Source organism: Paramacrobiotus metropolitanus, unplaced genomic scaffold (genome assembly GCF_019649055.1).
Source record: "Paramacrobiotus metropolitanus isolate TYO unplaced genomic scaffold, Prichtersi_v1.0 Parri_scaffold0000004, whole genome shotgun sequence".
In the NCBI taxonomy this organism is placed as follows: domain Eukaryota; kingdom Metazoa; phylum Tardigrada; class Eutardigrada; order Parachela; family Macrobiotidae; genus Paramacrobiotus; species Paramacrobiotus metropolitanus.
Genome location: NW_026570224.1, coordinates 2,440,688 through 2,456,576, shown reverse-complemented (window position 1 = coordinate 2,456,576; position 15,889 = coordinate 2,440,688). Strand labels below are relative to the sequence as shown.

General features: G+C 38.8%; 3 protein-coding genes across 6 annotated transcripts; 2 read left to right on the top strand and 1 right to left on the bottom strand.

Moving 5' to 3' along the window:
* Nucleotides 1-1,136: 1,136 nt before the first annotated feature.
* On the bottom strand, nt 1,137-3,240 carry LOC129580613 (serine-rich adhesin for platelets-like). Its single transcript, XM_055471215.1, has 3 exons — nt 3,006-3,240; nt 2,484-2,678; nt 1,137-1,989 (listed from the first exon to the last, which is right to left on the bottom strand). Exons 1-3 carry the CDS (start codon nt 3,153-3,155, stop codon nt 1,156-1,158), a joined length of 1,179 nt encoding a protein of 392 aa, XP_055327190.1. The 5' UTR covers nt 3,156-3,240; the 3' UTR covers nt 1,137-1,155.
* Nucleotides 3,241-4,095: 855 nt separating this feature from the next.
* Nucleotides 4,096-6,450, top strand: LOC129602600 (uncharacterized). Of its 3 annotated transcripts, none has more exons than XM_055501668.1 (4): nt 4,096-4,313; nt 4,418-4,846; nt 5,357-5,493; nt 5,828-6,450. In XM_055501668.1, exons 2-4 carry the CDS (start codon nt 4,460-4,462, stop codon nt 6,054-6,056), a joined length of 753 nt encoding a protein of 250 aa, XP_055357643.1. In that variant the 5' UTR covers nt 4,096-4,313; nt 4,418-4,459; the 3' UTR covers nt 6,057-6,450. The 3 variants fall into 3 exon arrangements, with proteins under 3 accessions (XP_055357643.1, XP_055357642.1, XP_055357641.1); XM_055501667.1 differs by having other exon boundaries at nt 4,405-4,846; XM_055501666.1 differs by having other exon boundaries at nt 4,096-4,846.
* Nucleotides 6,451-9,470: 3,020 nt separating this feature from the next.
* LOC129602713 (uncharacterized) lies at nt 9,471-15,876 on the top strand. 2 transcript variants are annotated; one of them, XM_055501824.1, is made up of 7 exons: nt 9,471-10,260; nt 12,293-12,360; nt 12,428-12,485; nt 12,662-12,997; nt 13,623-13,895; nt 14,141-14,509; nt 15,281-15,876. In XM_055501824.1, the coding sequence occupies exons 3-7, from the start codon at nt 12,468-12,470 to the stop codon at nt 15,596-15,598; spliced, it is 1,314 nt and encodes a 437-aa protein (XP_055357799.1). In that variant the 5' UTR covers nt 9,471-10,260; nt 12,293-12,360; nt 12,428-12,467; the 3' UTR covers nt 15,599-15,876. The 2 variants fall into 2 exon arrangements, with proteins under 2 accessions (XP_055357799.1, XP_055357798.1); XM_055501823.1 differs by having other exon boundaries at nt 12,428-12,490.
* Nucleotides 15,877-15,889: the final 13 nt, after the last annotated feature.

Below are 15,889 nucleotides of genomic sequence, written 5' to 3'. Positions count from 1 at the left end.
CAAAGCTGTAAATAATTACAGAATGTGTAACACGGATCGCCTAAATCCCTGACCGTTCTACGTAGTGTCATAGTAGCGAAGATTTGGCATTTATCTCGCTTATTTTGGGTGATCTTGACCATGAAGATCATGATGTAGATGCCAAACGTGAGCTATCTATTTGTGTACGCAAGGTAACGTTAACGAAGAGATATCGTATCTTTCGGAAAAGTGCGCGTTCGAATTCAATACAGTTCTCAAGGTACCTGCCAAAATTTTTTATATATCCAAAGTTGCATGGGATTTATTGAGCATATCTTAAACCTGGTATCTCTCCAAAGAAAACATCACTCCCTGAGAGCCGTTAGCAAGTAATCAACAGGTCATCAAAATCCGTATGCGGCACTGTTGTGTTGTGCAATATGCTTAATGTTTTGACTACGTTATGCAAGGTGCTTCTCTTGGACATATTTCATAACTATTACTACGACCAACATATTTTATGTAAACCTTGAAATTTCGGGAGAACATTCACGAGCTGATGCGTAGCTGTATAGACAACACTCAGCACAAAAATCCACTAGAAAATTCTTGTACAAGTAAATCGCACTGTTATTTGTTTCTTTGGCTTATAATATTGTAAATTATTGTGCTGTTTTCGATTCGCCACCAGTATAGATATGAGTACTACTTATGTTTAAGCGGTACTGAATACCTTGGGCAACGCAAGAAACCATAGTATTAACAAGAAACCATAGTATTTGTTACAAAATTTCTCGAAAATTGACTTGAAAGTGCATTACAGAAATTAACTGAACCCTGAACTTGATTGCGGAATGACAATGATGACCCACGACTACCGATATTTTTCTACTGCAGTAACACTTTTATACATCTGTAAAACTATTATTCTCGTACGAACTGTAAAATGTGCAAGAATATTCACATTCTGCACGCTCTCCAATAAACTGTTGTAAACAGTTGAAGTAGCGGACATACGCGTATGCACTAATTGTAAGCCGAATAACTTAAAATGGAAGTGCAGTATTTGCACATAGAAAATAATTTAGTGACATTTTTTTATATTTCGTGTTGCAAGGAATGGGCAATGGTTAATACAAAATGCCGCGCACTACAAATCCATGCTATAAATAATCAATAAAAAAATAGTAACACTCAACAGTTGAGCGTAACTGTGATCGGTACTGCAGTTTGAATACCGGAACTACTGGTGCCAACCACCGTGGCACTGTACGTTCCAGCTGTTAATGTCGAAGCCAATGTAACATTTCCCGCACTGCTAATTGCAAAATTATTCCCTCCATAGTTAATAGAATACGAGGTAACATTGACTCCTGTAACGGTTCCCACAGTCGTTCCAGATGAGCACGATGTCGATGTGAAAGTATACGCACTGGACGAAAAGGTCGGCACGGTTCCCGTGATACTTGTTGTCGTAGTCTGATTGTAACATAGTCCGAAAATGGTAATTGCACATGTCGTGGTGCTGCTACTAGTGCCACTGCCGCAACTAACCGTAGCTGTTACCGTGGCCGTTGATAGATATCCGTAATAATTACTATATGAGGTCACGTAGAACGTGTACGTTCCGGCAGACAGGGTGCTGGCTATAGTAATCGCACCGGAATTGGAAATGGCAAACTGACCGGAACTGGTGGAATACCGGCCGTTATCGGAGGACGACACCGTGCCCACACTACTTCCGGTGGTGCACCCGGATGTGGAGAAAGAATAGGAATTCTGGGTAAAAGCGGTTCCGTAGTTATTGTAATTCTGGTCTACACGAGCGTAGCATTGTCCGTTATAGCAGTAGTATCCGTCGCCACAGTAATCACAGTAGTAATATGGATTCCCGAAGACCACTAGCCCGGAGCCACCGAACAGACTGCTGCCGAAGCCCAGGGCAGAGTTGACCGCTGTGTTGCTAGTAGCCACTGCTGTGGCAGCTGCTGCTCCAACAACGTTTAAGGTCACCATGCTCGTACAGGTCTACAATGGTAATGCATTCACCATTATTATTACTATTATTACGGCAAAAGAGCAGACAACCCCAAAGGGACTTCAAGTCTGGTCGAACTAGGATAAGAAGGATTTATGAATTATGAAATCGGATAAGAAGATAAGGCTTCTGTACATATACAATAGTTAGATCGACTTGTTGCTTATGAATAATTATATTAAGATCAAGCATTAATTTCCGTCGAATATGTTTGACATGCACTAAATCTCCATTGGCCATGATCAAATTTTGTTTTTGCAACAACAAAAATCATTCATTAATTTTGTCCTTCTGGGAAACGTTGGTATGAGCAAAACATATCTAGATAATTTGCTCCCTGTAATTTGAAATTTGACTCTTCATTTTTTAACTCAACTCAGTAGGAAGAAAAATGCTATTCGCGGTAGTCTCTGGATTATTACCAATACTCATACTGCGCTCGTGTACGCATGAAACGAGTATGTATTGTTTATTAGGAACTTACCGCTCCAGTAGCGTCGGTGGACTGCACATTAAACTGGAAGGATGTTCTTCCGTTTAAATTAAATGACTGAATAATGCTGCTGGTAGTGATAACGCCGGTATAAGGATTGATATTCAAATACTGATTAACACTGGCATCTGGAATGGTATACCAAACGGTTTGACCACTCGAACTTGTCGTTGTCACTGTTCCAATCTACATTAACAACCACGATGATAACACAATGATAACACGAAGACAATTTAAAATAGATATGCATAATTCTGGCAAAGAAGCAAAATCATCGCAATAATTCTGTCTAAAATAAAAAAAGGTCTGTATAGCATAATTATGTTCTCAGTATAATATACAAATAGTCTATGTGCTGATTAAAAAAATAATAAATTCATAATGGATAAAAATACAGAACAAGTAAAATATAATTTTGCACTTTTAAAAACTTACCGCGCATGAAAATTAAAAAAAAATTAAAAAAAAAACGCTTTAAAAAACTAAAGAAGTATCATTATTTTAGATTCGTACCGTTGTACCCGGCGTTACGGCAGCACTTATCGAGTTTGTGTAAGGTCCACCACAGGTCAGCTGGGAAAAAGCGCCCGTAATGAATATTAACGACAACAGTAATACAATCCATGCCGGCAATCCAGCTATTATCACCTTTGAACGCATCATGCAAATTTCCTCTCCTTGTTGTACTACTACGATCAGATTTTTATGGCGTGAAAAACTGTATTGCTTCACAAATGCTTTGTGCGTGTCTAGCATACAGCGTACTAATTTCTTTCGATTTAGATGTTAGTGATTTCTGAGCTTGGAATCTTCTGTTTTGATGAGTATGCTGTTGCATTAGTCCAAGTTATTCCATTTTTTATTATTTTTGGTGTTATAACTTGGAATCTTTAAAGTAACGGTATGCAGGATGCATAAGTCAACAAAAAGTAAGTTCAATCAGCACAAAACGCTGCACTCGTAAAAGTGCAGCTTCGCGATGCTGAGAAACAAATCTCCGGTATCGGCAAACTCACAAAAACAGCCCACAGTCTGAAATGATGCCCACGCAGCCGCAGAAGACGATCTGCTTGCTGTACGGTAACCTCTCGTAGAAGCCACTCTATTAAGTTCTTAACATTGCAAGAAAAGTGCGCGGAATCGGCAGGATGAAATACTTAAAAAACGGTTTAATTGTGTTTCACTTACTCCCGGCTTCATCATGCACAAAAATTATGTACGATGAATATTTTAATAAATGCTTTAAATATTTTGCCTACGTTATCTTTTTTTTAAATTTCTTTATCGCTTTGTCATTGAAGGGTTTTCGACTTTTCGGCCAATAACCGTCAAAATTTGACTCAGTGTAGCTTTGGGTGCGGACTGGACAAACATGGATTCCTTTATTTTTAAAATAATAACACTTCGGAGATCTTTTTGTATTTTTCGCTTTATTATATACATAATTATGTTCATGCGCGAGTTTCGGTCACTCAAAATTTATATCTTTGTCCTTAGTAGGCGGTCGATTCACGTAGCTCTACTGAGTCTACTCTAGCATGAAGGTGGATTTACTCTTTACTGCCATCTTGGGCGGTAGAAATTGTCAGTTAATGAAACTGGGACTGCCAACTAAAACTTCCAAAAATTATTACATATGTTATGATATATTGATATGTACCCACATTTTCAATTTTTTCTTTTGAGTCAAGACAAAAAAAGTCCTACAAGTTAAAAACTAAATGTAATTGGGGCGTGAATGGTGTGAGACACTGTAATGAGGTGGAACCTGTGATGTGAACACGCGGACGGATGGTAGCGTGCTACGCTGCAGAGTAATAAGTAAGTCCTGTACTTGGAAACGGCTGTCCATAGGATGGTAGGCTTGATTCTTTATGGTGGTGCTGTGGTAACGGTGCATCTTACTCTCCATTCTCCATACAAAGTGCCTCATTCTTATCTGGAGCATAAGCATATTATCAAACAATATGCCCAAAGCAGCTCAGTCTACATCTCATCCAACATTCCGACGTGCTGGTGGATTTAAAGTGAAGGACAGACGACGTCGACGACAGCTAACGCTACTTCCACCAGTGTTGACAACTTCTCGCCGTTTGTCGACCAGCCCCAACCAGGCCGCCGATAAGGCCGATAAATCCCGTCTTTCGCAAGAGGAGCCACGGAAGAAGATCACTAACTGTGCGAGAGCGCCAGGCGTTGTGCGCCGACGCAGACGGCGTCGAGGACGGCCACCGCGTCCTCCGCAGCCCGATGAATCGCGGGCGAAGAAGAGCGAATCGGACAGCGAGGACGATATCCCCTCGTCCTTCTCCGATGTTATTAAACTCATAACGCAGAAGGTCCTGGAAACTCAGGTACGTACTGTGATGATAAGTTTGCTGCCTTTGGGTGTTATAACAAATTCTGTTCTTATTCCCCTTCTACCAAATGTGGTGCACATTGGGATAAGATTTACCAAGTATGTACTTTCTATAGTGTATCTATAGATATATCTGTACAATATAGAAAGTTCCTGGATGTACATAAATCGTGTACTGCTGCGGTAATTATTGAATGCAGCGCACATCTTGATCTTCTTCTAACTCTGCTCTGCGTTACTTTTTAAATGTCCGTTTTTTAAAGCGAATTATTCATACATACTGATTTATTTTTATCTTTTTATAGGACTAATAGTTGTTGTTTCTCCAGGTTATTTACTTATTTATAATTTTCTCTTGCGCAGCTGCCTTGTAACTGGAAATAAACTTTCTGGTATTATGTGCTCTCTTTCGGTTAAAATTGGGTGCAATAATAACAACGGCACTTCATACCAAGGTTTTGGTCTTTTTTTATCACGTTGGATTTATTAAGGGTTTTTTTTATAGAAAAACATCAAAGACATGGAAGACTCCTTCGACAATTATAGAAGCACCAACGAGGAGCCGACGATTCTGCTGATGAAGTTTTACGCTTCGGTCCCTAAACTCCATGAAAAAGTCGCTGCAGGAGCGGCATTTGACGAGTAGGGTTGTCTTATAACAAATTACCCCGTGCTTGCTGCGGAGTAAAGCGCGGTTAATGACGCTTCTTAAAACAAGAAACCTTTCTTGGATTACATAATTTTCTTGTACCTGCTATCTGCTGAGTTACTTTATAGACGCGTTGAATTTCTTCCTTTAGCTCTATATTTTTGTGGATTTTTTTTTCCTAATTAAAAACTTGTATGGAAAAGTGATTAATAAGACTATTTTAATCGACTGTTTTTGTCGGCTATTCTTTATTTTGAAAATTGCGATATTAAATTCATAACCGTTTTGACTGAAATTTAACTCATCTATATACGTCCTCGTTTTTAGTGATCTGCTTGAAGGTGTTTTTGAAGAGTTATTTCCTGCCAACGGAATAGTTGCTGAAAAAGGGAAGTCATCGCGTTTCCTGGATTTATTGACCCGGGATTCTAAAACGAGTCCAGTGACTAAGAACAAAGCATCTGGAGCTGCTGCTAGGAAAAAACGAAAGCCTCCACCTACGGACGATGCTAAACCCGTCAAGAAACGAAGAAGACGCAGAAAAGCTTCAGACTGAAAAACAGCCGGTAGTTGTTGCACGGGATGTGGTTGCATCTCTTTTTCCCATTTTCCAAATAGGGTTTTTTGTATTCTCAAATTAAGCCCGTTAAAGTTCGATTTATAGCGTTTTTGGATCGGCTTTTAGTTATGTATGCTTCAACAGTTTTCATATCTTATTGTAACTAGCGTTGAGTACAAAAATTTGCCTGTGTGTAGTTTCTCATAGTCCTGCATGTAACAGTATTTTTACCGGAATCACCTGTGTGTCCAGCCTTTCTATGAAGATCTCACTTTTAAGTCCGTTATACTTTAAAAAGATCCTTTCATTTTCTCGCCTCTTTTGGAAATAAATGTGGTTGTCAAATTGTGTTATAAAAAATACAGCTCTTTTCCATCTGTTGTTTTCTCAAGCCGCTAGCAAGCCTTGCCGCTAGCATCGGTTCTCGTGACTTATATTACATACTCGCCTTCTGAAAAAGAATTTTTGCCATAGCCCATAATGTCAAACAGTATTTTCTTAGTGCTTTTAAGTTGGAAAAAGTTTAAAAATTTGACAGTGGACTTGTTTTTTAAGGTGATTTACCATCGAATTGTTGTATCTGACTGTGAGGTGTGCGAATATTTAGAAAATTCAGTTCATTGCGGAGCATATGATAATGACCAGTTGTAATTTTTGTCCTCATAAAGGTTTTCCTTCTCTCAAAATCACCGCATTTCTCATTATACAGAGCACTAGAAGTACTGAATTTTCGGAATAGCGTTTTTGATCATTTTTTCTTTACATTTACCTGTTGAAAAACCGTTGTGGTATCAAAAAAGTCAATAGTCCTCTTGAGCGATGTTGCATCTGTGCACAAGTCAATCAGGCATCAGCCCAGTCAACGCAGCCTTCTGATCGACAACACAGGTTTTATGTACGCTCACATGCACTCGATACTTCGATTTTTCCTCTACTGATCCCGGCGCTAATGGAGCCACAAATTTTTCATGCACTCGCACAAGTCAGAAAGTGCTCCAAGATAAATTATCCTTCTGCCACACAGCTCGTGAATATATCCGTTATTTGGTGGGAAAATTATAGTTGATTATTTTCTTATTTACGATGTCAGCTATGACCACGCGGTCTGCGTCAAACCCGTCGTTAACGTCGAATAGCCGAGCGTAGTGGAGAAACATTAATGCATATCGAGAGCTATATTACTCTTACCATCTGAAACGCGAAGTGTTGGTTCACATGATTGTTATTCTTGGGATGAACGTTTTACCATAGTGTTCCCGGGAATACGGGATGATTCTTCGTATAATGTGGTTTTTGGATCAGTGTTTTTGCATCTGTTTGCTTATGCTCAGTACCGACGAATATCCATTTATTACCTGTATTTATCTGCCACTAGAATTATCGCAAGTTTGGATAGGATGTTGCATTACCCTCTACCAATTGCACGAACAAGTGCGCAAATAGTAAAAATTGACTGTCAATTTCCATGATAATTTTTCTCCACGTCAAAGTTTTCTGTTGTTGCATAACTGAACTAAAAGGTCAAGAACTGATTCAATACGCCCGAATAGGTCAAACACACATGAATACATGATCCGTATTTACACGACAAGTTAAGTGGCTATCGTTACAGCAGTTTCACTGAAAACAGAAACTGTTCACGAAATTTTTATCGTATGATGAAATTCTTCCCACTTCTTGGAAAAGGGACGTGCAGAAGCTAAACATGCGATAACAATCGCAATAAAGCAATTTTCTTTTTGCACGTGTTCACGGACCACATGAACCATGCATTGGTATATTTTTTTATTTGAAAAACAAACACAAATTAGGTTTGCTGGTAATGCAATCGCACATTTGTCGGAGTGTTAATTTTGTATACACAAGCTTTTTCGCTTAAAAATTAAATTGTTGCGCCAAGCTTCTACAAATTGAATAATTAGAGTGCGAGTAGTTAGGAGAACTGCTCGCGGATTCCCATGAATCGATCTAAATCGTGATCAACTGCTCCAGATCATTTCAGACATCATTAATGTTGCGAGGTGTGTAGTAGGCTGTACAAAATTTTCTTGATAAAAGTTTATTTAGTACGTACTACAACATCCCATGATTTTTGGTTTTCCATGTTTTGCTTTTACTATTTTTAAAAATTTATGTAGTATCTGTCGTGTGTGCCCACAACAACTGTAAGGTCAACAAGTGATGGATGATTCGGCACGGACTCATCCCATAAGCAAATTTGATAAGGAAATCCCGTGTGTGATCACCGATCACTCCCTAAATTTAGCCAACAAATTTCCATAGGGCTTCCGGCCAATCCGGTAATCTGTTTAGTTATAGGACCGAGGAAGTTTATTTTTTACTTACGCCAAACTGAACATGTGCACTGCAAAGTGCACTCCGTGCGAAAATCTGCAAGGGGATTGTATGTTGCCTCTCAGCTGACTGCCTCCTTCGATTTGATCCTAATTTCTTCTAGGTTTTCTTGGATGGGCCCGCAAGGCGATGAGTGCCAGTGACCGCCACAATAACTACCAATATCCTGCTCACTTTTTTGCCATGTAGACATTATTGACTTTAATCGCACTGGAAATGCTGCTAGACTACAACGTCGGTTGTATTACTTCGTTCTGTGTCACCATCCACTTTAATACATTTCAAACTACTGTGTCGGCTCATTACTGCAGCGCCTGCAGAACAGAGATGCGATGCAGAAAAAATAAGCGCAAGTAACAGTAAGCACAGTTTTTTTTTTTAAATCACCGTTAAGTTTTAAAATTGCAATTTTATTTAAATTTGTATTTTGGAAAACCTCCAAAAATGGGTATACTTTATCCGGATTGTGAAATATACGGACTTAAAGCTAAATTAGTACCGATAACGTAGCTTGTGTGCAGTTATTTTCCAAACATTTCAAAAACTTTCAATGAGCAAAGCTACCATAATCATATACGAGTATAATATCACTGTTCAAACCATCAAACGGGACGACTGATGGTTAGGTTAACGTATTGTACGGTTGAATACGCAACGTGGCGGGTACACTACCATTTATTTTTTGAAAGTAACTGCGAGTCCAGAAATCAGCTTTAATTTTCTCTTACTATATTTCGGGCGCTGCTTTGCTCCTATTTATTACCTGTGAGCAACTAAAATACAATGTACTAATGCAAAGTACAATTAACATCATTTACTTACCGATATTAAAAAATCAATTCGGTCTTTACGTACGTATGTGTGAAATATGGAAAAACTACTATATGAAATAAAGTGGAACTACACTACGTGTGGAACAATAATAACGTAACGACACTGTTGGTAAGCTATAAAGATAAATACTGCATTATAACGATGTTACTGGTTGTAGACAATTTACTACCTTTAATATGCAAAAACATTTTTCTAGGTGTCGTATTGTGATGTGCGTAATACGGAACGACTCCCGGTAAACAAACCAATACACCGTTTGTGTAAAATGTGTGTATCCATATCCACTGGGCTAGTACTGTACATATATACCGACTGTGAACTGCCGCCGCATTATTCCCATTCTCACCCCATCAAGGATGTGGCACCATAGCCGGTATAAAGCAGAAGTCGGAACTGTCACAGTCAACTTACTCGAGTTGATCGTAACTCACTTTTTTAAGTGCTGACTGGCATTGTTGCCTATCAGAGATTGCAGTCACTCCTGCGTTTATTAGTGGCTAGTTGCAATTTATTTTCTTTTCACTACATCATCCAGCGCAACCTCATTCGGCGCGTCTGGCATTCCCTTTTTCCGTCGCATTCGAGGGTGCCGCGCGCGTACATCGTCTGGCAGTGGTCCTTGTCGTACATTACAACAGGAAGTCGGCCGCGGTACAAGCGTGTTCAGCTATTCTTATGGCCACCAACCGCGACGTATCCAACTGTGGGATTTCGCGGGCCATTTTTTATTCTGTTAACGCCGTTTGATTTGCCGTGAAAATTGATTGATATCGTTTCTTTGTGTTGAGCGGTTTGACGCGGCAACCGGGAAAGACGCAAAAAACTTTACCTATTCCAGGACGCGCGTATGTTGCGTGCATTTATCAGAACGTTCTTGTTACCGGAACGTTCTTGTCGCATGCGTTTGTTGCCGAACCGAGACAAAGTTCAGTTGTACAACTGCAAGGATTTTATTCATCTGTTCTCAAGAACCAGTTTTTTTGGGAATGTAAGGAAATCCTAAAGATACCAGGTATGCAAATGCAGTTCATGACTATCATGGTTGTGCATAATATAATATTTGTTTTCTCTTCGACATTCGAATTATTTGAAGTTTAAATTTCATAACTTTGGTGGCTTCGTCATCAGAAACGTTACAATTAGTGAAGTGTGCCATTCGAGCCATTCACTAGCTAAAATCTCTATAGCGTTAGGCAGTCTATGCGGGATTTTTGTAATTGTGGATATAATTACAATCTTCACCACGAAACGGTAGCTGCAGCAGACGCATACTGTAGATGCAGTTAAAAATTACTGTAGCTTCGTATCAGAGATATTGCGTTGAGGTGCAAAAGTAATTTGAAAATTAAGATATTGATAAATTTCGACTTAGGTGTATCAAAATTTGTATATTCATACAATGCAACACAAAAATAATTACAGTATCTGTATGGGCTGCAAATAAATTTCTGCTGTGTCTTTTTTTCTTGAAACCGTGCATATACATATAACTCCATCAATGTTAATGAGCGGTTCATACGATTGTTTATTATCGTGTAAATTATTAATGCCCCGCTACTTTTCAGTAAGCTGCCATGTAGTCATCGTATCATTTGTAAGTACTGTAATGGTAGTAAGTTGCGCTGCCACGCACTTTAATACACATCTCCGGGAGTGTGTATCCTGTAGTTACTTGGTCATCCTGTTTTCCGATGGGTCGATACAGAGTTGTAAACCGATGCCTTATAAAAACTTGCAAAGCAAATAAGTAGAAAAATTCGTTCCATTGTCAGGCTGTGTGAAAGTGCTGTACAGAAAAGCCAAGTTCGTGTCGGCATGTAAATTGTTTTTTGGCTTTATATGTGTGCTTGATACGATTACATTCTCCGGCAAACATTTTTCAGTATTAATATCAACGCGTATAAAAATGTTAATTAGCACTTACAACGTCGTCAATATAAAGGGCAAAAATGTCACATCCGGTGTATTCCGAAGCACAACTCAGTTGGACAGAGCCGTCAAACTCAGGATGGATCCAACAGTACGGGATCATGGATTTAATCTAATAAATGGATATATACTATACATCCAACATTTTATCATAGACTTAACTGCACTTTTCGGTTTTAACTGTATGTTCGAGGGGTTTTTTTTTATGCATTTATTTATTGAATATACAACTGAGTTATCCACTAAAGCCGAGAAAAAAGCTGTGGGCTATCGAAAACCAGCACGTATTCGTTAATGTGTGCTGGTTTTTCGTTATTCGCTAATATATTCGTTAACTTTTTGCCAAAGAAGCGTAAAATAGCCTTTAAAGCCGACTGGCGGTGTCCATATGCAGTTTGAGTACAAGAAAAAATAGATAGCGTACTACTGTGCCTGATTACGCGCGTCGTCGAACAGGAATCTGGGAATTTACGCCCACGTGAGTTCCTGCGCTATCGATTTCTAAAGTTTCGCTGAACTACCCTTAATATTTTTAAAATTAACAGTAATATGCGGTTGACGAGAGTAATTAACCTAGCCGCAGGCAACACTTGAGAAAGATTGACAGCAACTTTAATAGGATTGGTGGGAATCGCTTCCAACGTTTGGACAACTTGTAATACAGTATCTTACACCATACTGTAAGTTATCCTGCAGTAATACGTATCAAGTCACTTGTAACATTCCAACACTGAGCGAAAGATTAAGTAAATGGTAAATGTTTTCAGATTAATAAAATGAGCTATTATAAAAGTTCCGAACTTCTTATGTCATTATATCATTTGTACGCTGCCACAGATGGAGTATTTTCCACACTATTAAGGCATACACAGTACAATGACTATTGTCTACTGTTACTTACGTTCAATGACATGCTCGTAAAGGAGACAACGAAAAACGAAATTAAAGGTTATCTTCAACGTGGTCACGTCTCAGTAGTATACTGTGATTTATTAACAAGATCCAATTAATAAATTTTATTCGAGTTAATTTTGGTTCGTCAAGCAGCTGATGATCATGAGATTCATGACTACAGTATCCGTGTCACGCAGTTAATTATACGCTTTTATTTTCAGCAAAAACAGCTTCAAAGATGGTATCCCTTTCTCGATTCACGGAGATGCGCGACAGAGCCCATTCGGAGGTGCAAAAATAAAAAATGACTAACATAAATTAATGTATCATGTAACAGATTGATGTGTATATTTCAGATATTTACTTTCATTGTTCCGAAAACTATTTTAAGCGATTATGTCCAGGACGTCCAAAGTAAAGTAAGACATAAAACGTTACTGATTTCCAATGCTTGCAAGTTACGTAAAAGCAAAAGCGTTGATGGCATACGTGCTATTTTCTGTTAATACAAAGATGTTAATATCTGTTAATATCTTGTCTGATTTGTGTAAAGTGTTCATGTGCTGAATATCCGCCGATATCCGTTACAGGATTTTTCGTATGGATACCAGCGATGGTTCTTGTCATTTACCAAAACCGATCATCACCTGTCAGCATCCCTACATCTGCGCATCAGTCCCAGTCCCAATGCTGTGACCTGCATACTGGATTACACTATCGTATTACTCAACCGTGAACATTTTAGCAGAAACGAAATTTATAATGCCAAAGATGCCGTCTTTACGGCAGCATGTGCGGTACAATCCAGTCCGAATTTTGTGGGCATACCGGATTTACTTTCGAGACAATTCACCGATGATCAAGGAGAATTTATCATTGATCTCATTTTGAGAAATCCCAGAAGTTTCTATGAAGATGCAATACAGGTACTGCTTTAATATCCGGTGGAGAGGCCAGAAGGCTAACCCAACAACCGAGACGAATACGAAAGCAATTTTAGTGTTTCATTGATACTTTTGGTTGAAAATTGTATCAGTTCAAAATGACAGACAGAATTATAAAATATTTGCGAAATACTGATCATAAAGATACCTCTGTACTGCAAATGTGCTATATATAATCAATGTACATTATACTTATATGCGCTATAATTAAAATAATAATAATTATAGTTATGAAAGCCGCGAAGTGAATACACATGATACTTCAGTGGAATAATTTATTTCTTGTTCTCTTGTCTATCTGTATCCGTTATAAACTGAATGAGTCAAGTTGGTGCAAACTCTGGCATGTCAATCCAGAGCATACAGTGGAACGTTAATTGTTATTTCAATAGTTTAGCTACGAGTAGCTAAAATAACATAAATGCAACGACCAGCAACACATTACATCATTGTTCTGTTCTCAAGGTCTTTTATTCTGTTATATTCCAGACTCTGGATTATTAAAATTTTATTGGCAATAATTCATACTCTAGCAGAAGATACTGATTGGGCACGTTGTTGACACTATAAACTGGGCAATTCATTTCATTCATTCGCTTGTTTGAAGGTATCACCTCGAGTAAAAGGTCGTCCTCTAGAACGGCTGGAAAGTGCTTATTTTGCCTTTGGAAATTTGGAATGGAATTTAGTCTTGTTGCCGAATCCTTCTGGTACGATACTGAAGCTGAACCGAATGACACATTTCGAGCATAGCTGCCAGACAAGATTTCGAGTATCCGTTGGACCCGAACACGGGAATCATTTTTTATCCGGTATTCTGGATAGTCGCTCCGATCTCAGTGGGACAGGAGAATCAATTATGGCGAAACTAGCGCTAGAGGTAAGCGCACATTTTGGATAATTAATGAGATCGCCGCGGTTCATTTAGTATTAAAAAAAAATTGTGATGCTGATTTAATTGTGTAACGTGATGGCCATGTACGAGTATGTACTCTACTTTGTTGGCATCGTGATCCACATTTGTTTTATCCAAAAGCAGAAAACAGCAACGTAGTTACGTGCAGTTTTTGTTGGGCATTACAATGCTCAGGTAAGCAAGGATTTTGTAATTATAAAGCTTTGCAGAATTATGTTGAAAACAACGTCGTAAAGGTCAAAGTGGAAATGTTCTCGGCGAATTTGCTCAGCGAAATTATCATACCAACACTGCATCAGTCCGTCCATTTCTACGATCGCGATAAGCAAGGATGGCATGTACAGACGTATGCCTGCGAAAGGGGTGAAACTGAGCTGTTGAAACTGAAGATGTTCTACAGTGATGTAAAAAACGTCCCCCGTGAGATGGCTCGTTACGTATCATGGCGAGTGCAGGTGCACCCCACCAACAGTCCGTCGGCATCCAAACCGGAAACACTGGGGCCTTTTGTTAAATATTATCAGCAGCGCGATGTTGATTTTAGCTTCGAAATATCAACAAAAGCATCACTTTCACAGGTATGAAATAGCTGTAAAATTGCCTTCTCGATGATGGTCAAACAGCGTAAATCAACATTACTGCATGTTCCAGCATTTTAAGCCTTCTGTTATACCGACATGCATAGGATAAATACACAATGTTCATCCGATACGCCTGCTCAATAACCGCTTCCAAATAAAAATCAGCAGTAGCGAATTAGCGGTACCTTTGAACAAATAAATTAAGTGCATGTTTAATTTAAACATTTAGTTCACAACTAAAAGGTAAATTTCACACATCGTTAATTGTCGATGCTATCAAAAAATGCGGCACTTAAAATAAATGTATTTGTTTTCGCTATATTATAGAAATATTATTAAAGATAATTTAGGTACGCATGTTTTTTCGTATGCTATTACTATTTTAAACTATTTTCCTAACGGGGTTAGGATTCATAAAAATAACATATTCCGCAAGCTGCGTCACGGGGTTGCAGGTGTGAAGTAAAACTACTACCCGTACTCTAGATCATTAACGTTACTTCACACATAATTGCCATTTGCTACTACTGTTTACCGTTAATGATACTCAACCAATGCCAGTCTACAGTATTGCAAAGGATAAGCTTTACGCGCATGATATTCATTGTGAAGTGTGGAACAATAACTTTGGTTACATTGATATTACAAAATAACTTATCACGTAAAATACGCAAATCCATAAGTAATGAGTTGCAACCTACTTACAGCTTACAGTGCATATCGCTACTGATTATTAATACGCGAAAAGAAATAAAAACGGTTTTACAGGAACTAGCGGCTGTGCGGGCGAGACGACCAAGTCAAGTTGAAAACGGAAGCAGTGCACAGAGCGAGAGCACCCTAAATTCCTACACCGTAATTGTGGAATGGCTGCAACTGCATTTACTAACGCCGGCCAATTTTCATCATTATGATGATTTCCATCGGATGCAGTATCACCAGATGCGGCTGGAGCTGGCCACAGTGCAGAAGGAGTGTTACAGCCTGGAGCGGACATTACTGCAGTACCAGCACGGAGTCAAGCCGCAGTATCATCCGGCGGATCAAGATACGAGATCGGGAATAGAATTAGTGAACGGCGTCTAAAATATGCAATTTTTTACAATTTCTACTTATTGTCAAACGTTTGTATTCGGGGCGTGTTATGAGCGAGACCAGGCTTTTGTAAAGCACTCCTTGCGGAAAACATGTTTCCATAAGTAACCGAAAAAGATGGGGTTCTATATGCACGTTTAAATATCTTTATATAACTGTTCCGTACTTTTCCATGTTGTAAGCAAAATTAACGTGCAATTAATTCTTGAGCAATCCTGTAGCACTTGACAATAAGCGTGGCCATGTATGGTGCATTTGTGAAATGTAAAACGGAATTAAATC

Bases quoted from the DNA above. Each gene is read 5' to 3' on its own strand.
- LOC129580613 (XM_055471215.1), bottom strand. From the start codon at position 3,155: ATGATGCGTTCAAAGGTGATAATAGCTGGATTGCCGGCATGGATTGTA. The intron at 2,679-3,005 runs GTACGAATCTAA...TTGTTAATGTAG, and splicing joins CCGTAACGCCGGGTACAACG to ATTGGAACAGTGACAACGAC. The intron at 1,990-2,483 runs GTAAGTTCCTAA...TTACCATTGTAG, and splicing joins CCACCGACGCTACTGGAGCG to ACCTGTACGAGCATGGTGAC.
- LOC129602600 (XM_055501668.1), top strand. From the start codon at position 4,460: ATGCCCAAAGCAGCTCAGTCTACATCTCATCCAACATTCCGACGTGCT. The intron at 4,847-5,356 runs GTACGTACTGTG...TTTTTTTTATAG, and splicing joins AGAAGGTCCTGGAAACTCAG to AAAAACATCAAAGACATGGA. The intron at 5,494-5,827 runs GTAGGGTTGTCT...CCTCGTTTTTAG, and splicing joins GCAGGAGCGGCATTTGACGA to TGATCTGCTTGAAGGTGTTT.
- LOC129602713 (XM_055501823.1), top strand. From the start codon at position 12,310: ATGGTATCCCTTTCTCGATTCACGGAGATGCGCGACAGAGCCCATTCG. The intron at 12,491-12,661 runs GTAAGACATAAA...TATCCGTTACAG, and splicing joins TCCAGGACGTCCAAAGTAAA to GATTTTTCGTATGGATACCA. The intron at 13,896-14,140 runs GTAAGCGCACAT...AAAGCTTTGCAG, and splicing joins TGGCGAAACTAGCGCTAGAG to AATTATGTTGAAAACAACGT.